This window comes from Acanthopagrus latus, chromosome 4, assembly GCF_904848185.1.
Source record: "Acanthopagrus latus isolate v.2019 chromosome 4, fAcaLat1.1, whole genome shotgun sequence".
In the NCBI taxonomy this organism is placed as follows: Eukaryota; Metazoa; Chordata; class Actinopteri; order Spariformes; family Sparidae; genus Acanthopagrus; species Acanthopagrus latus.
Window position 1 is genome coordinate 22,323,388 of NC_051042.1, and position 25,630 is coordinate 22,349,017.

Consider the following 25,630-nt stretch of genomic DNA (forward strand, 5'->3'; position numbering starts at 1 on the left):
TGTGGTGCAAAATGTGAACAAATCGGTGTGAGAAATAGCAAAAAGGGAGAAGTCTACAGTCTGGTGTGCTGAGAGCTATCATTTTCATACAGTACATCACACAGATGTGGCTGTGGCCACACACACACGCACACACACACACGTATACAGTACACATAAGATGTTCATGACATGAAATGAGTTGATGAATGAATGAATAACCCCCTTTGAGAAAGCAACTCCAAGCGTTCACAAAGCAGCTCATTACATAAACCTCATCCGCGCCCTGGCAGCGCTCAGGATTATGAAGTTTAGTAAATGCTGGCAGTTTTCTTTTCGACATCTCTGAGTCAGGCCTTTGATTTGGGTCAATAAATAGCCGTAACTGCGAGGTCTCCCTGCCAAGGCTGCGGGTCACTGTAGGCCACCCACAATAGCAGCTTTATTTGCCTTGAGCCGCGTTTTGGCTCCGGGGCATGAAACCTCACAGTGTTACATGGTCGCTCTATTCTCTGTCATTTGTAAGCGCTGGTTACTTATTTAGGCCCGATCACCAGATACTCCACTGCCGCACTCCTGCACTCCCCTGACGTCATGGCAGCCGTAGATGAGGTCACTTGTTTCCTTTATAGTTGTATGAAAATGTAATTTAGATTGAAAACGCGAAAGAAAGGAAGAACATTTTATACTGTAACACAACTTCCGCACTTCCAGTAAGAGGTGATTTAAACCAGTGATATTTATTTTCTTGTTTGTCCTTGCCGTGTGATCTTTAATATAAAACCTCTTCAGACATACATCGGTCCTGTGCTCATCTCCGTCAACCCTTTCAAGCAGATGCCTTACTTTGGGGAAAAAGAAGTTGAGATGTATCAGGGTGCAGTAAGTAGAACAATTAAAGATTCACATACAAAAATCCACTCACATATTGCAAAAGTGCTGATGTGTCTGGGGATTTAAGACGGCCACAGTGTGAAGGACAAAAGGCTTCGAAACGAACTGGGTTAGCGGCAGTGCGAACTTTCCAGCGGGCTGGCACAGATGTTGCTGTCAGAAACTTGACTCAACCATTGAGAAGTCTTTGGCAGCACCTTCACAGAACAGCCTGTTCGAGTCTGCCTCCTCTCTTGGCCGGCCTGCTGAGACTGGGCTTGTCTCCTTAAGCCAGGAGCACTGAAAGACTTCAAAATCTTAACTGACTGTGAAAACACTCTGCATCGCACATGCCAGATTTAACAGTTTGGCAGATTATAGTTGTTAGTAAGTGCACCGGGTTCAGATTCACAAGTTCAGATTTGCTCAGAATAGTTTAAAAACAATCATGACGCTGCCGACTCGTTTGCTGGGTTGGAGGAAAACACATTTGGCTGCCGCAGTGATAGCCTGTTTGATTTTGTCCAGACCAGAGCTGCAAGTTAAGTTAAGTTCAATATCAATTAATCTGCCTGTTTTTTTCAAAACTAATCATTTAGTCAACATCTTTAAATTTCATCTTGACAAAGAAAGCCAGAAAATATTTGACTTTTTTTTTAAATGGCTGAATATTTTATTGCATGAACGACTAATGGTTGTGGCTCTGTTGCAGATCAATGCAGTCTTCTCACAGTCCATTAAATAAGTCATCATGGCCAAAATGGGGTTAAAGGTCCAGTTTGTAAGATGGACAAATGGACACTTTGGGTCAGTGTCCAGCCCCGACCTACCAACCCATAGTGTCCATTTTTGACAAGCTGGGAATGAGACTCACCAATCAACTGTCTCACAAATTTGGCATCAAAATTATTCTGTATTTCATTACTTTTAACTTATCCAATGAAAGGACAAAAAACAGCATTTTAATCCATATCTCAATACGTCATGGCTTCCCTACAGGTCTCAGTAATTTCCTTAAACCGCTGGCCATTGTGGTTGTTTTGCAAATGTTGCTCAAACAGGACTGAATACCGCTTGCCTTCAGCACTATTTGCAGCAGCGGATTAATACGGATTAATACGTGATATAGTGAGTATTAACAGCAGCATGACGCTGTGTGACGGACTGAGTCAAAATAACCTACAACATACAACATCATAATGTAGGGTTATGTCACTCAAGTGCAGCAACGAGGCCAACAAATGTTTTTATTGGTCAGATAAATCTGCTAATTGTTCATAAAGTTGGATCAGTTTATCCTTCATTTTGGTCTTTTCATGAGAGTTGTTGACAAGATTATCATGGTATATCCTATAATGTGTTATTTAGCTTTTCAGATGAATAATCTCCACAAAGTTTACTACAAAAGCTGTTCGACCTTTGAATTTAATTAATCTTTCTGTCACCTCTCAGGCTCAGTACGAGAACCCCCCTCACATCTACGCTCTGGCAGACAACATGTACAGAAACATGATGATTGATCGTGAGAACCAGTGTGTCATCATCAGGTAAGAACCACATATCATTCTCCACCTTCATTTACGCATCATGAACTCACCGTTTGTGACAACCAAAGTATGTGACGCACGCCAAGGAGGCCGCGTGTTTTGCATTACTTTATGTAATACGAGCTTCTCAGTTGATTGAGTTTTCACTTTGTGACTTCACCCTTTGTGTGATCGAGTCAAATGTCCAGGATGGGAGAGAGTGAGTCACAAAGGCGAGAGATAGTCATCTGTACAATATGATCTGTGAGGTGTTCTGTCAAAGCTGGACTGCAGCTGAGTCTCTGCGGGTCATGATAATGGCTGGGAGGGGAGCGGGAGAACAGGTTCCACCACATCCTTTCAAACAGCTGACCGGCAGAGAGTGGCGCTTTCCTTTAGTGTTTTTCTATCCAGTCATTCTCAGCGTCAGTGAGATGCAAGTCCCAGATTTTGTTTCTCAAACAGCAGAAACAGGAAGAACACCTGTGTGATCCCGGATTCACCTCAGAATGTCTCTCTCCTTAGATTTATGGATGTTTTCTAGCTGCTTTTTCAGCCTGTTTGAGTTTGTCTGTGAGTGTTTTTGAGCTCCAGAGCTGCAGAGGGAAAAGTGTGGTGTCATGACTGAGGCTTTATCCTGGTCACCTGAGCGGCGCGGTTACTATAGTGCTTACCTCATGATGAATGACCACTGCTTCAGCACTTTCGCTCGTTGTTTGGACAGCCAGCAGTTGCTAGTTCAGTTTCCCACATAAAGGCACTGAGGTGGATTTTGTGATCGACTAAATCACCAAACAAAAGCATGGAAGTGGTTTTTATGATGAACCAGGTCTCGGCAAACAAAGGCTGCTGTGTGAACTGCTGGCCAGGCAGTGTGGTCAGCATCGGCCTGCGTGAGCGCTTTTTTTTCACATCTACTAAGAAAATGTGTAAAATAACCACAAGGGAAATTCAGGATGAGGTGTTTTTAACCAATCCTGCTGGGAAATTCTCTTTATTATTTCTTTAGAATCTGCTTATTACACAGTGTGACTGGCGTAGCTATCCCTGGACATCTGGATCACATATTAAGGGGGGGAAATGGAGCAAGTTGGTGTTATCAGTTTAGCACTCACCATTAAAGTATTAGATGAAATCAGAGCCATTTTAAAAGACTCAGCCGAACGTTTTGACTCTTGAGAACCAACAGCTTCGGATCAGGAATCACTGAGCTCGACAGAGACATGATCTCCGTCTTTCTGGTCCCCGAAGTGGCATAAATTTCGATCTTTAAATCAACATGTCACCTGCACAACAGGATCAAACCTAAACCTGGTTTTGGTTTGGTGCTCACGGACAGCTGGCGTTCTGCTGCGTTGACTCTGTCTTCTTGTTCTGAGTCCTTTGCTGATTCACCGATGTAGTGTTCCCCACAGCTGTTGCACATGATTTCATCCACCACTCCCGTCTTTTCCTCCTTCCTCTCAAAGGAACTGATGGCAGCGAATGAATTATTTTAGGCTAAAAGGTCGACTGATTGTGCCGCTTTGAAACGGCCGGCTCAACAGTTGAGACATTGTGTTTGACCAACGGTCAGAGGTCTGAAAGTATGTGAGGCAGGCATATGTATTAGTACTTCTGCTACCAAATCTATGTTACCATAGCATATAAGGATTGAGACTAACAATTATTTTCATGGTTAATTAATCTTTTGATTATTTTCTATCTCACTATCTCACCATTTTAAAGAAAGTGAGAAATGAATCCCAGATCCACACCAAAAGTTAATGGGGTCTATTCTGGGCTGAGACCCATCTTCCATCTAAGTTTCATGGAAATCAGTTAGTTAATTTTTGTTTCATCCTGCCGACCAACAAACAAAAGGACACATAATGTCCTTTTGGCCGATTGGATGATTGCCATCTCAAGTTTTGTCTATAAAAAACGTCCATTTCCTCAACATCATCCTGACTGTTCAATTGAGCCTTGAGCCTTGTCCTGCAGCTTAAAAACAAAAAGAAGTCAATGTTTTTAAAGCAGCTAGAAAGCACAATGCTCTTGCATTATCTGTGAAGCAATCTTGAACATACAGAGCTGTACTGTACATGCAGCTTCAACCATGTGGGAATGCAGTATGCCTCATTAGATTCAAACAAAACCAAAAAACAGAAGTCAGTGTTGACTTTGCATCTTTGTCATAGCTGAAGTCAGTAATCATTTATGAAAGTTAAAGCTTACACCCCTCTACCTCTGCGTCGCATTGTTTAACTCATGTCCTTGTTTGGTTAATAAATCTCAGAGGAAGCTGACAATGGCTTCAGCAACAATGAGACTCTCCCACATGGGGGGCTCAAAGTGGGATCAATCTCCCGCTGCAGCTTGTGTCGAAAAATAGCTCTTCAGAGTTTAACTTCCCTGAGTAAAAAACATGCTCTGGGGAGGAGCTCTGGAGGCTTTTCTGACACTAAAAAGGTGAAACTACTGCTCAGCATATCAGTTTCTAGTTGTTACTTGAGTGTGCAGTGAGGTAGCCCAGACAATGCAAAAAGGATTTGGAAGAAACCAGGAGGTATATAGGGGGGAGGGTCACAACCATATAGTGACTGCTGTGTAATAGAGTGGCTCCCATGACTTCCTCTGGCAGCCTCTAACAGTCTGCAGCTGTGTTTCTCACAGAGGCATTACAGACCTGACTCTACTTTAAGGCGCAGAAAGAAAAAACAGACGCCGCTGTCATCCGCTGCCAAACCACATATGTCAAAATAAGTACGACATTGGCAGAGCGAAAGGCAGAGAGGAACATTGACAAGTGTAGGATGAGGGCACGGAGATAGATGAGGGAAAAATCTGTGAATGTGACAAAACGGGATTAATGTCCCAATTGCTGGAGCATTCATCTGTCCAGATGTGCTGTAGCCTAACATACAGTTGAAATGAGCTCCTAGGTGCACAAAAAGCACATTTGTTTGAACAGCGAATGGAGTGTGTACACATGAAGGCAGGAACCGGGATATCACATGTTGGTTCAGCGTGTTCAGTATAATGGAAGCCTTCCTGGTGCCTCATTTATGAAAATGTTCTCAGATTTGATAGACTTTGTCTTCAGATACAATCTAACTTTGTTTTTACGTTGGATTTATGAAATATGCTGAGCATGAAAAAGCTTGCTTAAGCAGGTTCTGAGAATCCTGTTTATGACGTCTCTTATCTATAAATCTCAAATCAACTCGAACTGACAGCACCTGTCTTGTGATCTCCTCTAACATAATGCAGCACCAATGAGGGTTCAGTCAGGAAGAGAGATGGACCAAAAGAGAAGATCTTAACTTTTTGACAGATGCGATCAGTGCGACAGCAGAGGAGATTGAAGCCAGGAAGCATATTTTATTCTTTATTGTCGACTAAAACCCAAATACGCAGCTTTGGATTCCAACACATGATTGGATGCATTTGAGTCCCAAGTCTGAAAGGTCTGCACACCTTGACTTGTGCAGAAAATATTATCTAAAGCTGCATTCTAACCATGCCCTCACTCATATGGCTGTCACACATTGTCATTAAACTGATAAGTCAACAAGGTCATCTTGCGTTATTATCGATGGTACCAGGAACAGCAAAAGGAAATAATCAATACAAAGTGTCCTCTTCCCTCTTGTGTTTTCTAATAGTTAGCAGGATAAAACAAGCAAAGAGAGTGGTGCAACTATGGGTAAATAAAAAAACTGTTGACTGGAGAGACTAGAAATGATGGCACTATGAATATGTACACACAGCTGCACAAAGCAATTACACTGGTCCTAAACACTGAATGCTTAAAATACCAAACAAGCACCCAGGTCTGCATGAATCACTTCATCTTGACATCTGAGCAGGTGTCGCATGCTGTTAGTTCACTGGGTGTAATGCACGCTGAAATCTTTTGTGTATTTTTCAGTGGCGAGAGCGGAGCGGGGAAGACGGTGGCAGCCAAATATATCATGGGCTACATCTCCAGAGTGTCAGGGGGCGGACCCAGAGTCCAGGTGAGAGGAGCTGCTTCGTTTCTGTCTCCGAGGACTGACTGTAATAGATGCACGAGACGTTTGAGATTCTTGAGATGCTCCGCTGCATAGATGGAATTGTGACTCGACCGTAATTCATTTACAATTCAAAGAAACATTTTGATAATCGTCTTTGATGCACACTTTCATGGTGTGGTTTGATAACAGAAGGCAAAACATCTCCTTAAAATGTAAAGAACTAACAGGAATACTTGGAATACTATTATTTGTCTTATAAAATTTCAACTTTTTATCACACAATTTACTTTCTATCTCATAACTTTGACTTTCAGCTTTTGTTTCGGGGATTTCTTTTTTTATTGCTAGTGAAAATGGGCTTCCATAGCTTGTTGGATGCTCTGGTGATAAAAAATAAATGTAAATTAATGCGTGTCCTCCTTTAACTATTTCTCTGTTTGAATTTTGCCCACCGGACTTCAAATGACAAACAATAATGTGACTGCAGACTTCAAATCAAACAACCTGTCGTTTCCTCCCTCCTCTTACCATCCTCATCGTCGTAGCCCACTATCAGCCCATCAGCAGCCTCTTACTCGCCCAGCCCCCCTTCAGCCATCTGGCTGGCCCCCAAACCAGCAGATGTCCAGTTCCTAAGCTCGATAAAGATCTAAAGTTTGATGAGGAAATGCCTGCACCATGATGGCATTGGGATTTTTATATTTAATCCACTCAGAGCTGCTTCCTCTGAGGCGACATTAGAAATCATCTGCAGGCTTTAAATTCAACAGTAAAACAACACAGTCATTGTTTTGAGCTCCACGTTACAGTATATATTTATTTGACACCTATATAGCTGGTTATGAAAATAATTATTTTAGTATCTTTGTTTAAACAAATACAGCCGTCACACTGTAAACATGCACACACAACCCGACTTCACGTTTTGTCTCCACCTCTTCCAGCTCCTGTCAGGCAGAACTTCTCGCTCTGTTCCCGTCAGCTCTGCACACACTGTGCGTTATGCTCAGCACAGCACATGCATTCTTGTGCGTGTTCACGTGTGTGTGGGAATAATTTTGATAGATTTCAACTCCCTGCCAATAACATTTCTGCCATCTACACAGAGACTATTCATGTCTTTTCAGTTCATGCATGATTAATGAACAAAAATCAAAGTCATGGATGAAGAATATTTTACATGTTCAGACAGTATTGGAAAGGTGATCGTAGTTTGGGTCGTTATCTCTTTAGACTCAGCGTGCTTTGAAGCTGCTCCAGGGGTTGGAGGAGTAAAATATGATCAAGTAGTAGGAAATGCTGTTAGTTTTTTTCCCCTTTCATCGAGACTAAATTTAGGATCACAAAGAAGAAAAATATTCCAAGAAATGACTTCCACTCAACCTCTGTGTACAATAATGGAAGTAGGAGTAGATTTGTCTGCTGTACCAATTTAAAACTCATGTGTTTCTGACATGCAGATGGCTCGCTGGAAAGATAATGTCCTCCAGATTTTTTGTGTGTCTGTCTGTATGTGTGCGTTTGTGTGTGTGTGTTTATATTTGAGTGGAAAGTTCCAGAGACGTATACGTCAGCCTGTCAGCGCTGGTGTGAAAGTGCGCGGTATCTGTACCTGCTGTACAGTCGGTCCGTGACGTAGCTAACAGCTCATTGCCTCTGTTTCCTCGCAGCACGTCAAAGACATCATCCTGCAGTCCAACCCGCTGCTAGAGGCCTTCGGTAACGCCAAGACTGTGAGGAACAACAACTCCAGCAGATTTGTAAGGCTTTCATTTCATGAGTTGGCCTTTGTTTTTTGTGAATTGGGGAGGTTTAACACTGCAGCAAATTCATATCCATGCTCCAAAGTTAAAACAACCTACAGGCAAAAGTTTAAATCAGGACAGAAGACTCAGTTTTTTCGTGTGTACCATGTGTGTGATTTGCAGTGTAAATGTGGACGACTAAGTCAGAATAACCCACTCACACTGAAAAACTGTGTTGCTCAGACATAAATACACGCTGTAGGTACTACTTACCCTGGAATAATTTGAGGACTCAACTCTTTTGTGGCACACCTTCGGGTCCACACTCAGACTTCTGAAAACAAAGATTTGCAGCAACAGCTTTTTTCCTGTTTTCTGTTTAATTGCAAGAGTACGCAAACCTCATGTGTGTCCTGGTTAACCAGAGACAGAGAGTACATACATGCAGAACCACTGATGCACATCCTCCACTGCTTACAAAGGACTTAGACTTAAGGAAAAGCACATTTTAGAAATTGTATTTCCTCAGGAGTTTCCCAGCTGAGTTCAGGTTAGCATACAAAGCAGTATTGTCTCAGTAGTTGGGATATTTTTAGATCCACTTTGGGGGAAATGAACTTGGCCAGAGATCACTACTTCTGGGGTACTGTCTATGAATAAATAGTGTCTCTGTTCACTTTTAGGACTGGAACAGATATCATTTTACAGGTTCCTCTGGAGAAGAGAGCAAAAAAACAAAAGCAGAATCAGATTTTTATATAAATAGACATTTATACACACACATGCACATGCACATGCACACACGCACACACACACACACACACACACTTGAAAAGCCAGGTTATAGCTTCAGTTTTAAGGTATATTGCATCCCGACACTGAAAAACAAAACATGCTTTCATCCATCAGGGGAAATACTTTGAGATCCAGTTCAGCTCCGGCGGAGAACCAGACGGAGGGAAAATCTCCAACTTCCTTCTGGAGAAGTCGCGTGTCGTCATGAGGAATCCGGGAGAGAGGAGTTTCCATATATTCTATCAGGTGAGACTTATTGTTTCTCTCCAGCTGAAGCGAGAACGGGACACATTTGGCTCGTGAAGAGCGTCTGTGAGGTGATTTCAGGACACTTTGGACAGTACTCGCCATTTGGCTGCAGGAAGAAGGTCAATCTGTTTTCATTGTGGATGGCTCATGGTCCCTGGAAGAGACGGATGAGTTCCGTCTCATCATAGGGCAAAGAAAATGTATGAAAAAAAGTAACACTGCACAGGCCATTTGCAAAAAGCATGTTGTTTACTGCTGCATCCGCAACACACTTATATTTATTTCTGGTCTGTAGTTAATAGAAGGAGCCAGTGGAGAGCAGAAGAGCAGCCTGGGAATCACAACCCTGGATTACTACACTTACCTCAATCAGTCTGGTTCCTACAAAGTGGACGACATCAACGACAAGAGTGACTTCCAGGAGACCGTGGTACGGTCAGATTCCTCGAGTTTGACCTAACACCGGTGGTGTGTGTGTGTGTGTGTGTGTGTGTGTGTCTATGAATCTCATCCCAGTGTTCATGTGGCTCACAGTTGTCTCTCCACATTCCTCTCCCTCCCTCCCAATCCTCCTTTGTTTTCTTTTCCAACGATCTCCTCCTGTTTTTGTTTACCAGTCAGACCGCAACAGGAGTAATTAGAGGACATGAGCTAGGTACCACAGGAGTGAGTAAACCCTCACTGCGGCCCTGACTTAGCATGATCTCTTCCTTTGCTTTCCCAGCATGCCATGGATGTGATTGGCATCTCGGCAGAGGACCGCGCCATGGTGCTTCAGATCGTCGCTGGAGTCCTGCACCTGGGAAATATCAGTTTCAGGGAGGCGGGCAACTACGCTGCCGTGGAGAGTGAAGAGTGTAAGTAGGCTCACACGCCAGGGCTGGTTCACAAGGAAGAGCTGAACGCTGTCTAGTTCTGCGCTTAATGTGATTCGCATAAAGATCACAAACAAGAATAAGCACAGGCTATTTTTAGTTTGCTGAGAGGGAAAGACACAAATATTCTTTGTTGTCTTTGTTTAGTCAGTCAACTGTGTGTGGACAGGAAGAGGAGTTCACTTGTAGCCTATTTAATATTTAACTCTCCAGCAATGTTTCACCACCCATCAAAACAGATGAAGTGGCTAGCAAATTGTTGTTTAACCTCAACAGACTCTGAGAGAGAACAGCTTTTAATTTAAAGTAGAGTAGCTTTGAAAGAAAATATTAGGCATTAGAATAAACTATAAACAAACGAGACTAAAAGTCCACAGTCTAGCGGTGCTAATTAGCCTCAATGTTGGCTCTGAGAGTGTCTTTAAGCACAGTTGTGCTTTGAGACAAAAGCTAACACTAGCATGCTAACATTCGCACAATGACACTGCTAACAGGCTTATTGTATTTTTCTAGATGAGTTTGTCAGAAAAAATACTCTTTTGTCTTGGACCACGCTAGCTTTCCTGTGAGACCGTACGAAGGCACAACCGCACTTTGCACTACATGCTAACATGCTAAAATAGTGTTCACCACCTTCAAAATGTTGCATTCCCGACAACTTGCAACTCAAAAATGTCGGAACTCCTGCTGGAAAAAACTACAGTGGAATGCCACTTAAAGTCTAAATCCCTACCTTTGAACTTGGAGCAAATCCATCCAGGCTCTCTAGACTTACACAACAATGGCAGCAGTCATGTGGAGAGGGCAGGATGTATTCCTAGGCAAGAGAACAGAGGGTTTAATGGTGTCTGTTGCCCCGTGTTGTATTTTGATCATATACGTAGGGAGGCTCAGGGTTCAGTCATGTGTACACTTGCCAAAGAGACATTTGGTTATCGCCAGAAAAGTTTCACCTGTAACGCTTTGAGGTCGGACAGCCGGGAATGTTGACCGAAATGCTGCATTAGTTTAGCGCAATTGTAGCTAATGCTGATGGGAATGTCATTAGCTGTGCAAGCATTTGGTCCTAAACCAAGCTATTAGACAGATTTAAACATTGACCTTATGAAAGTCAGGAAATCACATTATAATGTATCCTCTGGGGAACACGAATCACCGTATCAGATTTTGTGCCAATCCATCTTGTAGCTATTTAAAAACAGAGCAAAATCCAAAGCCCCTTCTGGCGAAAAAGGGTTTTAAAAAGCCAGCTATTATATTATATTAACAATGCATGTTTCAAAAATGAGTTGAGTAGTAAATCATGTGTAGCAGCACAAAACGCGCCTGCCTCAACCCATCTAGATAAAGTCTTTTTAAACTTTTTGCCAGAAGACTGCTTTTGGATTTTTTTTTTTTTTTTTTGAGCTTCCTACCAAAGAGTGCCGTCAACACTTTTTGTTTGAACTTCCTGAGCACTTTTTTCTCTCTGACCATCCTATAGCTAGCTATATAGGCTATTTCTATATCGAGATGATAGATGAAAACATTGTTAGTTTACGTCGGGGGATCACCAAAGTCATATAGAATATCTACTGTGTAGTTTGAATGCACATGCGATCTTTCCAAAAGTTGCTGAGATATTTCCGTCTGGATTGAAGTGGTGGATGACCAACATTTCTCATCCATCAAGTCACATCACTGGTGTGGCTAAAAAGAGACGGATACAGTTCTATGGTTAAGAAGTTAAAAACAATGGTGCCAATGTTAAGATTAAGTCGTGGCTCGGTTGTGCTAGATTTCTTCTTTTCCCTGTGTCTTCTTGCCTCTCTGAAATGTCTCTCCTCAGTGTCCTGAGCTGCCCCTTCTCTGGTTGGTTTTGGAGGATATTTCTCTCTCACCACTTTCACTCCCTAAAGTTTTATTGTGTTAATGCAGGGCTGCAGCCAACTGTCTGCACTAATCCAGGCCACGCTAGATTACCAGAAAATAAAACTCCATTATTGAAGGTCTGGACATATTTCGTCAGAGACTAAAATTACTTGGAAAATACTTCTCCTTCTGTCCCCTTCCCTTTTGCCTCTTTTTTTTTTTTTATTCGTTTTTCTTCTCCTCTCTCCTTCCTCTTCATGCTGTGTCTGTATGATGCAGATGAGTGCGGTATACAAAGCCTCAGTCTGTTCTGTGCAGACGTAACAGCGGCACTCCGTAATCTGCGCCTTTCCTGTTCCCCTCCAGTCTCACTTACTGTGTGCTGCACAGACCTCTGCTCCCCATATGAACCATCACCAGCCAAGATCGCATAGACATCAACACTCGGCAGCCAGAGTCGGTGCGTCATCTCTCGTGGAGAGAAATGTTGAGACTACTTGTACAAATAATCTGGACATCATTTGGCTGGTTGGGCCAATTAGAAGTAACTCGATCCCAACAGTGACGTGCTGTTTTGTTGAAATGACTATTTTGGGATCTTGTGGTTTTAAATAGAAGAGCTATTTCGGGTTTTGGATTGTGCACAGTTTGGCATTAATGGCTTCGTCATTCAGTGTGAAACTTTTTGGAAACTCTGAGATCTTGACCTAAGATCTAAAATTCTGTGGGTTGAAAATTTTTTTTTTTTTTTTTCCTTTCCTGCAGTGTTTTATAGGTTCTTGTGCTTGTAAAAGGTCAAAGCCCCCACTGAAGCTCCTCTATCCCACAGAAAATTATGAACCTGAAAATGAACATGATATGTTTCCTTTAAGCACAAAGACTGCTGCACGTCCGAGCTTGGTTGCAAAATTGCCCCGCACACAACCCTCCGATGCAACCCAATCATTAAGTTTTTAACTTTCCATTATTGTTTGAATTGAACCAAATAGATGTAACAGTTTAATGACTGAGTTTAGAGTTTGGTTTGTATAAAAATGAGAGCCGCATCAATTTTCTGACCTAACTTTCGACAAAGAAGCAGATCACTCTGTGCAAAATGTCCAAAATGTAATGATTTTCATTTGCCAGTGTTATTGAGACGACAGGGTCATTGTTTGTGTCGCATCTCATGCATGATGAGTGAGGCCACACGCTCGGCCCACTGTCCTGACAACACCCCCTCCTATTCTTCTCATTGTCCACTGCCACTTTGACTAACAAATATCCTGCAGGGGAACTTATTTTTATGAGCATTGTTCCACAATTTCACGCACACAGCCTTTCTAAAAGCCTCCAGCCCGCGGTATACAATCCATACGTTTCCTGCCTGACACAAAGAGTAACTTTTCCTCATTATTTAAGCAGGCGTATGGTCAGTCACACCCGTATGGCCCGTAAGCGGAGCTACGGCAGAGCTCTAATGCATTCCCAGACACAGTGAGTCTGCAGGACTGAGAGCCATTTCCTTCTAGGGGAAGTGAGTCACTGTAATAAGGCAGGGAGGGGCTCTCAGGGGAGAATATCAACGCCAGGTCGGGACAAATGATCTGCGGTGTTCTTTTTTTTGGTTTTTTTTCAAGGGTTAGCCCAATTCTATTCTTCTATTTTGCATCAGCTCATCAACTCTGAATTCTGTCCAGAGGATGTTTTGTTTCATTGGTTTAGCCACAGAATCGCTGCCAGTTTTATGGCTTTACACCACAATGGCATACATTGTGATTGTCAGCAGAAGCTTTTGTGATTTGTGAGACTTCTGCATCGATTGATAAGAGTAAATGCTGCGCCAAAGGTGTTTTGCAGCCCTGGATTTGCAGTGGCGCTCTCTGCTATGCAAACGATACATGAGGGTGCCTTTTTAAATGACTGCAATCTTGCATGTTTGATTTGCATACTGGTCTTCAGAGAAATGTATCAGCTGGTTCAGGCCTGGACTTACTACTGACAAACTGCTTAACATCTCAGTGTATCATCATAGTACAGCAACAGCCTCATACACCCGAGAAGTAGTGATGGAATGTAACTTAGTACATTAACTCAAGTAGTGTACTTGTTATTTGTACTTTACTTTAGTGTTTCAATTTTCTGCTAGTTTATACTTACTACTATTTAACTTAGATAACAGCAGTTACTAGTAAGTTTGCAGAATGCATGTTGCATCAGAGTCAAGCAGCACATTTTTTAATGTATTTATTTTATCAGCGATCAAATAAAAAAAAGAAACTGATTCTGACAATCAGAGAACTATTTAATATCAAATCCAATCTTGTGGTACAAAACAATTATTTTGATACTCGAGTACATTTAATACGATATTCTTTAAAAGGTTTTCTCAAGTGCTTGACATGATGGTGACTGTCATTTTCACTGAATTGATATTTCAACATGATATCTTTACTTTTATTCAAATACGAATCTTGAGTCTTGTATAAGATGTAACCTAACTTGAACTTAACTTAACTAAACCCTAACCTTCTTAATCTAAAATGTCAGTGGATAGTTTAAAATGCCAACAGACCTTTTTCACAGCAGACAGTTTGACTTGTCAAAGCAGAAAAAATCAAAGGTGTGACCAATAACGTTAACGATAACGCCGTTCTATCCAGTGTCCCAGCAGGACATGTTTGTGAGTGCCTTCTCTCTTTTGTCTTCTAACAGTCCTAGCCTTTCCTGCGTTTCTGCTTGGAATCGACCAGAAGCGCCTAAAGGAGAAACTGACGAGCCGGAAGATGGACAGCAAGTGGGGAAACGCGGTGGAGTCCATCGATGTGACTCTGAACGTGGAGCAGGCGTGTTACACCCGTGACGCCCTCTCCAAAGCCCTGCATTCACGTGTGTTTGACTTCCTGGTCGAGGTACGATCGCATGTTTGTACAGTTCAGTGCATCTTCGTAAGAAAAAAAAAAAATTGTTGATAACCTATAATAAACATTTATTTCATCAACTCAATCCTTTGATTTCAGTCCATCAACAAAGCCATGGTGAAAGATCACCAGGAGATCAATATCGGCGTGTTGGACATCTATGGATTTGAAATTTTCCAAGTAAGTGTTTTTTTGTCTTTTCACAAGCTGAAACTTGGCTGCTGGATTGTTTTTTTTTTTTCTTTTTTTTCTTTCTCTGCAGCAACACATGAATTAGATTAACAGGTATTAAGTTTGAGCATTTAAACAGATTAAACACAAAGGATAAGACTAATTTATAAAGTATGTGGATTAAGTTCTGTCTCCTGATTGAGACTTCGACAGGCTTTTCTAATCTGATTACTTGCTTGTGTAGTTTGACAGGATTGGACAAATTAAATGGAAGTGTTTTATTCTGTTATTTCAGTTTGCAAGAGCTCTGGATGCCTAATATTGACAAGGGATTATTAGTGTGCAGCATGTCACTAATAACAACTCCAGCACAACTTCAGTCTGTTTTGTAGTTTGAAGGCTTTCTCTTGTATTCACAAAGTAAGTAAAGGTCAGCTGCCTTATTGGACAGGAAGCTGCAGACCACCATCACATAAGGTTCAGGCCGAAGGTCCAGCGTAGGTGCTGTGAATTACACAATGGGTCCCTTCCTTTAATAGCTCCCACTCCAAACAAAGCCCCATTGAACTTACAGGATATCCACACTCCACTGAAGATAACGCTCACTTAGCCTGTGTGGATTTTATTAACTATGTTCTCTCTCTGTCAGAAAAATGGATTCGAACAGTTCTGCATCAACTTTGTGAACGAGAAGCTACAGCAGATTTTCATCGAGCTGACGCTGAAGGCAGAACAGGTAAACTCCCTTCCCTCCACTTTTTATATCTGGCCTCATTCTATCTTTAGTGCTCTGACTCTGATCTCTGCTCACGTGTCTCTTTTGCAGGAGGAGTATGTGCAGGAGGGCATCAAGTGGACTCAAATTGAGTACTTCAACAACAAGATTGTCTGTGATCTCATCGAGAGCAAAGTAAGTGAATCATAAATAAACCAACAAGCTAGAAAGCAGGAGTGTGCATCTACTGCCAAGGGTGCACTTTCCTCAGAATGTGTCATTTTAGTGTCACAGAACCTGCATGTGAATCTGGAAATGTATCAGAAAGACATTGTAATAGACGATTATGGATAAAACTAAAATAATAAGCAAAAATGTAAAATATTCTTTAGTTCCAACTTCTTAAATGTGAAGATTTGCAGGTTTCCTTTCTTTTATATGATAGTCAGCCATTTCTGTACAAAGTTAACAGAACCTCACGTCATATTGATATGATTCAAATACTGTTACATTTTTCTTTTTTATTTATTCCGTCATACACAAACACACTAGTATAGTTATTTACAAAACAAAACAATATGTACAAAATACACAGATTAAATCTAATTTACAAAATCAAACAAGACAAAATTTCTCTCTTTCAGAGAAATATCTCAAATGAAATAAAATAAACTGTAACCATTTGCTCCCGATCAGCACTGAGTCACATCTCTTTGAAATCTATTTAGTTTGTCAGATATTTCTCCAACCAGCAGCCCTTTGGTAAAATTACAAGCCTCATGCTGGAGGTAAACAAGGATTTATTGGGAGCAGAGTTGTTAATCTAAAAACAAATCATTTTTATTCCCTTTACAATCAAGACAAACTTGGATATGATCAGTTTTCTTTAATGATAAACATTTGTTGGTTTTTATTGTTCTCGTATTGTAAACCGAGTTGCTCGCTCCCGCCAAGGTTCTGCTCCGTTGCCATGGCTTGCAGCTTGATATCCTCAAACGTGCCGACATGCCTCTTAACTTGATTTATCTGTCCAACTGAGAGGCCTAATCCATGAAATCTGCAACAAGGGCTTTAAAACGAGCCTCCATCTGAGAGGAGAAGGGGATCTGTATCGGTGCCTGACAGTTCAGACCCCACTTTATTTAATCCAGTGACAACTTTACATGTGTCCCTCTAACAGAGGCTTGTGTTCTCTGAGTCACAGACACTGTTAGCACTGTGTGAACTGAAGGCCTCTGATCCTCTGGGGACATTATGGAGCCAAATGGGGCAGTGTGTGAGAGATGCTGCTCCTCTGTTGATTCATAGATTACACAATTCATAGCTTTGGAAGTTTCACGTCACCATTAGTTGGTGTCAATGCAACTACTGGAATGTACTGGAGCTTTAGCTCCAGTACATATAACCTCTGTAGGATATATTTCAATTGGACCTACAAATCAAACATAAAAAAAATATAAAATCCAAGATGGTAATCTATCGGTGAATTCTGGACACATGGGATTAATGTGAATGTTGAATATTTTCTTTGTGATGCCAGAATCCTCCCGGCATCATGAGCATCCTGGACGATGTGTGCGCCACCATGCACGCTGTGGGCGAAGGGGCCGACCAGACCATGCTGCAGAAGCTCCGGATGCAAATCAACACCCACGAACACTTCAACAGCTGGAACCAGGGCTTCATCATCCACCACTACGCCGGCAAGGTCAGCCTGAGAGAGCTCGCTTTTTAATGTCTGTTGTTTGTTTTGTTCTATTCGGTTGTTTCCGCTAACCCTCTTTAAATATCTTGATATGTATAGTGTATTATCATTGATATTGATTGATTATTGATAGCTTTAGTTACTAGTTACTTCTTCTGGGTACTTCTACACCGCTGCTTCTATGTGTTGTTTAATGAAAACAGAAAGATGACAACATTCAGTATAAGATATGCTGTAAGTAAGTATAAACTAAAAAAGATCATGTTATGCATAAAGTCCTTAGAATAGGAGCTGACAGCAGCTCCTGGAAATAGAAAGTTATTAAAATGTCATTTTTTATGGTCTTGGTTGTGAAGTTGTTGCTCCACACTTGTCTGATCTGTCATAAATACCAGCTCTGCGGCTGTTGTCGTCATCATCGCGCTTTTAAAGTTATTCCCATCTAAGCTAACACCAACCTTCTCTCTCTCTTTCCTCGCCTATTTACGGTTTCAGTCCCTCCCCTTATGTAACATAGTCTAACAACGTCATGCATGGTAACCAGTTTATGCATTACAGTTCATCAGACGTCTTGTTTTTGCGTCCTGGTGGTCACTCCTGCCTGAGGTTGTCCCATGTCATTCTCCAGATGTGCGGTGGCCTCAGCCTGGCACACATGCCGTGGGCTTAATGAGCCGTGCCATAAAGACTTGAGGGGGCTCCCATGACCGAGCTCAAAACATTCCTGCAGTCTCAGCCGAGGGTATCGCAGAAATAACACGGTTTAATTTATATACTTTTGAACCGCTGCTGGTTTTATAAGGGCAGCTTATCCTCGGAGGTGTAAAACCTAAATCTGCAACCCTTCATTTTCTTTCCCCATAAAGTATAAAGCCAGAATATCAGTCACAATCTTTTTATTTTCACACAGGTGTCATCTTTCTTTTTGTCAGAGGTTTTCTAACATTTCAACCTCGTCCCCTTTGATAATCGTGACTCCTTAGAAATCCTTCCGTCCATCTCTTCCAGGTGTCCTACGACGCTGAAGGTTTCTGTGAGAGGAACCGAGACGTCCTTTTTAACGACCTCATTGAGTTGATGCAGAGCAGTGAAATGTAAGTAACTCCTATTTGCACATTGCACCGACATGTGGTAAGGGTTTCTACAGCGCTCACTTAAAGGGAGATCTCTATTGTTATGCATATGGTTATAATTGAATACATCTGAATGAGAGCTTCAGACGTTCCAGTGCATCTGGAAGCTGGCGGGATGCAGCAGAAGTGTGCAGGGCGGGGCAATGTCGTGCCCTCTGCCCTGAATCACGTCTGGCAGGGTCCACCCAGTCTGGCCTTACAAGTGCATGCTGCCTGCGGGGCTGCACCGTGACGTCTGCTCCCCTTGTGTTTTGGTTTCTTGGGCTTTCTTTGTGTCAAAGTGGCCATCTGTGCAAACAGCCTGCATTGTCTGTGTCACCCCTGCAGGCCCCAGCCACTGCTCGCCCTCTTTGTGTGCACGTTTTGTGCAGCGTGAAATGAGGTTATGTCAAAATCCAATTCAGACACGTGCTGGATTAATATACGCGTGGACTTTACATTGCATCCAAATGCACATATCATATGCACACACACAGATAAAAGAGTTTGGCACTGTCGCACATAAAGGAAGCCTGAGAAGGAAGGAAGCAGCCTCATTCCTGAGAGCACTACATCTAAAAAGAGAAGAAAGGCATGAGCAGTATTGTCAGCTGGACAGTATTAGGAGACGTCTTGTACACACAACCTGCTGATCCTTTCTTCTGTGTTCAGAGCCTCGGGTCAGATGTTTGAAAACAAACAAATACCAACGTGGGAGAAAGCCAGAAAGGGGCTAGAATTAGAAAAAGTACTAACAGAAAGTACAAAGGAAATAATTATATAATAAACACCAAAGGCGCCGACACACTGTATGCAATACAGAATAAGTCTAGAATAAGTTGACCCGGCCTGGTCTAAAGCTGACACACACACTGCCGCCTGGCCACCAGGCCTGACAGTCACCACATTTTATTTGAGCGTTCAAAGCAAGAACAACACAGTTCAAAAGGAGCTGAATACTTATTGCCTGAATCGCAGATGCACTGATCACAAAAGCGGAAAGAGAAACACAGACTTGACATTAGTTTTTGCTTTTTATGCATCAGATAATCCAGACAGCCCTCGTGAATGTCCAGCCTTTAAATAAGGTGTTTAAAAGTGTTACATTTACTGCGTAACTGCGAAGAAAACTATAAGACGTCATCGTTAATTTCACTTTACGGCTCTGAGTTAAGCGTTGGCGTCATTCGATCTCAAGGGAGCGCTTCTACTGCGTCTTAAAAAGTGGGCGTAGCGCTTTTCACAGGTAGGAACCAAACGTCCAGATTAATGAGATGCTAAATCATTGTCATGAATGGCAACATTGTGGCTCGGTCCACAGCTGTGGATGGCTTTAAATGTACCTCTGTAACGATTAAACCCCCATTTTCTTCTTTCTTACGCTTACATATCAAGTTTTGACAGCCTTAAGAGCACAAACTGAGCTACTCTCCTTCAGGATGAAATGAGTTGTCTTCAGTCTTCAGCTGAGAGAGAGCTGAGGACATGGAAACTTCACAGATATCTGCTACATACCTGCACACATCAGTGATGATGAAGATGATGATGTTGTTATGAAACACCTCAGCCATAAATGTGGGAGTGGACACGAATGTTATTCCTTGAAACCCGGCGAAGATTTGCAAGCCCACCCATGTTGTTATGTATATATTCAGTCATTTGGGAGAAAGTGGGAGGTTTTATGTCACACTTACTAGATGTTAGTACTGATGAGATGTGAAGAAATGCAGTCTTTAGAAAAAACCCTCCGCTGTGGACCTTATCATAAATAATGTCAGCTCTCTACCCTTCATAGAAAAGATAATTTACATCCTTCAACTACAGAAAGAAAAGGTTGTAAAATACCTGATGAAATGGGATTAACATACATTCATTTTCCTTCTTATATTGCCAGGTTTCCATCAAAAGTAATTCACTATTTTTATTCAAATAAATGCGTAGTAGAATACATTAAAGTACAGTAAAGCAGTTGCTGTGGGGAGAATTGCTGCACAGAAAGGTGTTTGTAAAAATGCACACATCTCTTGTTTTCCCACCGGCCCCCGACTCCAAACGTTCCCAAGTGCTTCAGGAATTTAAGCCAGTGACCTCAGTCAAAGGTCCTTGGTTCTTTAATCATTAACTGCATTTTTGTTTTTTGGCTGCCAGGAAGACGGAACATTATTTTCAGGTCTACAGCACGTTGTTTTTGCTGGTGCCAGCCTCTCTGTGTCAATCCTAACTCCCTGTCTCCTCACCTTTCCTCACTAACAGCTCCTTCATCAGAGCACTGTTTCCAGAAAACCTCAACGCTGAGAAGAAGGGTCGGCCCACGACTGCAGGCAGCAAAATAAAGGTGTGTGTTCAGCGAAGTGTGCGGTGTGTGCCTGTCGCTCTTCTTTATCAGCCGTTGAAAAGATAACGTGTGTTTGCTGGCCTTCAGCAGTCATTCAGTGGTTCAGTCAAAGCACTTTGTGGTTTCATGAGTTTGACATCATCACGATCGTCATTCTCATCTTTATCTTTTTCCCCTTTCCTTCCTCCACCTCTTAGAAACAAGCCAACGATTTGGTGAGCACACTGATGAAATGTACTCCACACTACATCCGCTGCATCAAACCCAACGAGACCAAGAAGCCCAGAGACTGGGAGGAGAGCCGGTAAGTGACCGACTCCTGTCGTCCTCACAGTCTCACATGACTCCTAACACCCAAACATGTAAGATGACTCACTTCTTACAACAAAGTGGACAAATCATCTGTCACATGTATATTCTGAGCAGAAACAGATAATTCCAAACAATTAATCCAACATTTTCTATGTTTCTCAATCCTAACTTCAATCAACAATCAGCTAATGAATCAATTGTATCATCAAGACTAATCATATATTACACAATCTCTCTTTGATTTAAGTACAAAATTTCACTTTTGGCTCTTTGAGGTAAACACTGGATCATTGTTCTGATTGGTTTTGCCTCCTTTTTGTGTTTTTTGCCCTTTTTTGGATGTGAAGACCCAAGTCATGTGAGGCGTGTTTCAGAAGCCCCCCGTCCCCCGCCCCCTTTATCCCTTTGTCTCAGTTTCCCGCACTCTTCGTTACACACAGGCTTTGGGTATTACATGTTCATCTGCAGAGTACTGCAGTATTGTTCAGAGCCAATGACCTTCCTGTTGTGAGTCTGGCACAGGGTGGCTCATTAATTAACACCGGAATTGCTGTTTTCACAGGAAGTCTGAGTGTACTAAGTAGTGCTGAAGGTCTTTGTTTGAGGAAAAAGTTAGCAAAAACGCAGCTGTTTTGCATACAATGACCTGAGATTAAACCTTCTGATAGTACAGCCAGAAGTTAATGTGCCGTAGACCTGGTAGAAGATGTTGAAGTTAAAGATGACAGTTGATATCTTGAAAAAAAAAGACATCAGACCAGGATGTTTTTCTGGATGTGCTGGAGATCTGTTTTACAAGCGTCTTTACACCCTTGATGCTTATTAGTTGTGACATTCTCATCTTGTTATAATGACACAAAAGTGTGACATTGTCAAAAGCAGAACACAAAACATCACAGAAGGAGGTAGGATAAGAAAAACATTGGGAGAAAAAAAACAGGGTAAATGGGTAAAAAAAAGAAAGGGTACATTTTCCTCCCATCCTCTATCAACATAATACCACATTCAGATGGCTGAGTGTCATTTATTATTATGTTGAACTCTAGTTTGAAGCTGAAATTGATTCATCCCTGAATTCATTTTTTAAGGCAAAAGTGACAGACAGCTGAAAGAAGTGTGTTGATTCTATCTTAATACTCATGCTGGGTTTTCTGTCTTCAGAGTGAAGCACCAGGTGGAGTACCTCGGTCTGAAGGAAAACATCAGGGTGAGGCGTGCTGGCTACGCCTACCGCAGAGTCTTCAGGAAGTTCCTCAACAGGTAACGTGCTTCACACTCGCAGCGAGGTCATATATGTACTATTCACTATGATTTGGTGTCGACTTTTTATGATTTCATTTTCTTTATCTACAAAAGTTTTTATTCATGTTGCTTGTTTTTAAATATCATTTTTTATTGACATGCACTCACACCCGCCTAACTTAGTCTGAATGAGCAGAGTTACCTTGAAATTCTACTAAAGTGGAATACTTGAGCAAAACGACATCAACGTTAATAGTTGGTCCACCTTTGGAAGGTGTCTCATATTATATCAATATTTCTCCGTCCGCTCGTCATGTAAATGTTGTGTTTCTGCTGAACTGGTCTTCAGATATGCCATCCTCACCAAAGAGTCGTGGCCAACGTGGCGAGGAGATGAGAAACAAGGCGTCCTTCATCTCTTGAAGTCTGTCAACATGGACCAGGATCAGTTCCAGCTTGGACGCAGCAAGGTCTTCATTAAAGCCCCGGAGTCGGTACGTGTGTCTCACCTTCACACCGTCACGTCCTGTTCTTTTGCTTGTCACATCAGAAGAAAAGCCACCCGGGAAAATGTAATGCAAAGCAAAGCACAAGCACACGTTTAGCTCGTACAGACACGGAGCTCAAATCACATGTCAGCAGGCAAAAAACTGAACCGACCATTTTTACATGAAGCACCATAAAAGGCCACTAGTGTCCCAAATCGTGCTCGAATCCCTGCTGCAGGGGAGGAGATTGAACCCGACCCTTGCTCCACGTCAGCACTGAGTCAACACAAGCACAGGCTGTGGTTGCAGAGTTTGGGGGGGACATCATAAACGCTTGTCTTTTTCCACCATAACTCCTTTTTTTTTTTCATGGCTCTTATGAAAGCAGCACTTGTGTGTGAAGCCTCTCACTTATTAACACTGGTACACATCATCATGCACGGACGAGCGCGCACGTGCACACACATAGAAGTATGTTTGGAAGCTAATACACAGACATCTCAGTTTTAATTCAGGCCTTACAGCTGATCCTGAATGCCTTTACTTATTCAATGCAGCCATGCACGCCACCATCCCCCACACCGGCAGACTGAGAGTCCGAGTCACTGAGGTGTGCTTATGAAACGCAAATATCACACAGGGCGGACCGCTGAAATGAGCTGCCAGGCTTCTTAAAACAAGCCTCTGTGTCTGATAGGACACTGACACCAGCTAATTAGTTGTATGACTGAAGTGTTTTGTGCCTGTTGGATGTAATAAGTAAAGTTTGTTTGGAGAAGAAGAGTTTCTTCTTCAGAGTGCTGATGGATGAGCTGTGGCTGACTGTCAGCTGGAGGTCTTACAAGAGCTATATTCAGTGCAGACGGCAGAGAGTCGGAATTTATTCTTTTTTTTATAATTTTACTTTTATCAGGGAGGAAAATACAAAATCATGAGTTGGCATTTATATAAGAAGTGAATTATTATCTGTTTATTTTGCCATTTTGCCCATTTTCAACTCCGAGATAACTTCTTTGATGGTTTCTGGATATACATATGCATGTTTGTTAGAGTTGAGGTAATAATCAGGACTTTAATCATTTTCAATCACTGGATTATTAGAAAAAGAATCTGATGGAATCTGATTATCAATCATTGCTTTTGTTTCTTTCCTGCTTCTCAAAATGTGAACATCTGCTGCTTTTTTCCAGTCTTTTGTGGACTTTTGGACAAAACGAGTCATTTTATGGAAAAAATTAAGTCCCCTTACATTGCAATTATTAACATTATACAAACACGTACTGATCCTTTATAATATCAGTCAAACTTTAGTTTGTAGCAACTGCTACAACCACATGTATTAAATGTTTTATGGTGCTTATAAATGCTAAATAAAGTGTTGCTTACCTGATTAATCAATTATTAAAGTAAAGACATTTTTTTAATGTTATTATAATTATTATAACAATCTTTAGATAAAATCCTAATAATGCTCAATTTTAAGTAAAAATCCCCACCGCATCATATAAACCAAAAACCACACCTGCTGTTTGTCACCTGGGAAGTCAAACAGTCATCTGGTCTCGGTCGATGACTGAGTGAGATTTTCTCCTTGCAGCCTTTGTGATTGAATGTTGATCTGTTGTGTGTCGGTGTTGTTCGCGGTGTGTTCCTGTGGCCGGCCGTGTCGATGCCAGGCCTGTTACAGCAGTGGGCAGGATGTTTAGTCTGGGACGGAGTGGGCAGAGAGTGTGATTGCGTGTCAAGAGGCCCATCAGGAAATTACATAGATTGGTGAGCGGACTGGTGGTCTGTTGACCCAGAGTCAGCTCGCTGTGCGGGTAGTGGTGGAATGACATAATGATCCAAGAATAACATGTTCTATAAGAGTTGGATTAATTATGCGTCATGATATGGTTTAAGTATTTCAGTAAACCTAATACAAAGTATTATTGAATTATCCTTAATTTAAGGAGAGGGTCATATTTTTTCTAGTCCGTCTTAAAACGGTACTCAAAAAGAATGGCTCTTGGTAGAGTGCATACCTCCACCAAGCCCAACAGTCTCCATAAATTCAATCAAGCCTAATCCAATATTAAATATCTGCTGGATCCATTTTTTTTTTTTATTTTGCTGGATCAAATTCTACCACCTAAATACATTTAGATCCATGCATTAATCCTTTTAGAAACCAATGAAAATGTTGAAAAAACTAAAAAAATAGAAATTCCTGGATCCATCACTGTATCTGGATCAACACCAGCAGCTGGTGGGATCTATTCTGGGCCGAGACCCATCCTCCACCCAAGATCCATGGAAGTCTCTGTAGTAGTTTTTCTGTAATCCTGTCGACAAACCAACCAACTAACAAATCAAGGCTAGTGAAAACATAACCTCCTTAGTGTAGGTAATGATTCCTCCTGTTCAAATCAGCTAGTAGAAAATCTCATATTCCAAATGTAGTTATTTCTGTGAAGTTGATAAAAGGCTCCAACTGTCTTTTTTTTTTTTTTTTTTTAGAACAACATTTCATTTTTGTGTTTCCGTGCTGGCTGCAGTGGAGCACAAAGCGAGAATTTCATAGTAACTTTGAAAACTTGATTCATCCGATCGAACTGTTGTTGCTGCTGTCAGGTAACGACACGGCCTGTACAGCAGCTGGCAGTAAAAACTGTCATTGTGACCTTGAGAACGAATCAAAAAAGTAATCAGCGAGATCAGGAGCACAAATTTGTCTTTGTGTATTCAACTGTAAGCAGGCATGCTCAGTATGTCTGTGC

General features: G+C 41.7%; 1 protein-coding gene across 2 annotated transcripts in view; it reads left to right on the forward strand.

Annotated features, from left to right (window-relative positions):
• myo1ea (myosin IEa) overlaps nucleotides 1-25,630 on the forward strand; it is a 51,585-nt gene that overhangs the window by 18,445 nt on the left and 7,510 nt on the right. For both annotated transcript variants that reach the window (XM_037096066.1, XM_037096067.1), the window contains exons 3-19: nucleotides 772-861; nucleotides 2,305-2,399; nucleotides 6,292-6,379; nucleotides 8,047-8,136; nucleotides 9,031-9,162; nucleotides 9,461-9,595; nucleotides 9,890-10,022; nucleotides 14,586-14,782; nucleotides 14,891-14,971; nucleotides 15,612-15,698; nucleotides 15,789-15,872; nucleotides 17,218-17,385; nucleotides 18,391-18,476; nucleotides 20,748-20,829; nucleotides 21,027-21,133; nucleotides 22,303-22,401; nucleotides 22,733-22,877. In XM_037096066.1, coding sequence (XP_036951961.1) covers nucleotides 772-861; nucleotides 2,305-2,399; nucleotides 6,292-6,379; nucleotides 8,047-8,136; nucleotides 9,031-9,162; nucleotides 9,461-9,595; nucleotides 9,890-10,022; nucleotides 14,586-14,782; nucleotides 14,891-14,971; nucleotides 15,612-15,698; nucleotides 15,789-15,872; nucleotides 17,218-17,385; nucleotides 18,391-18,476; nucleotides 20,748-20,829; nucleotides 21,027-21,133; nucleotides 22,303-22,401; nucleotides 22,733-22,877 — 1,899 coding nt within the window. The remainder of the gene's footprint in view (nucleotides 1-771; nucleotides 862-2,304; nucleotides 2,400-6,291; nucleotides 6,380-8,046; nucleotides 8,137-9,030; nucleotides 9,163-9,460; nucleotides 9,596-9,889; nucleotides 10,023-14,585; nucleotides 14,783-14,890; nucleotides 14,972-15,611; nucleotides 15,699-15,788; nucleotides 15,873-17,217; nucleotides 17,386-18,390; nucleotides 18,477-20,747; nucleotides 20,830-21,026; nucleotides 21,134-22,302; nucleotides 22,402-22,732; nucleotides 22,878-25,630) is intronic.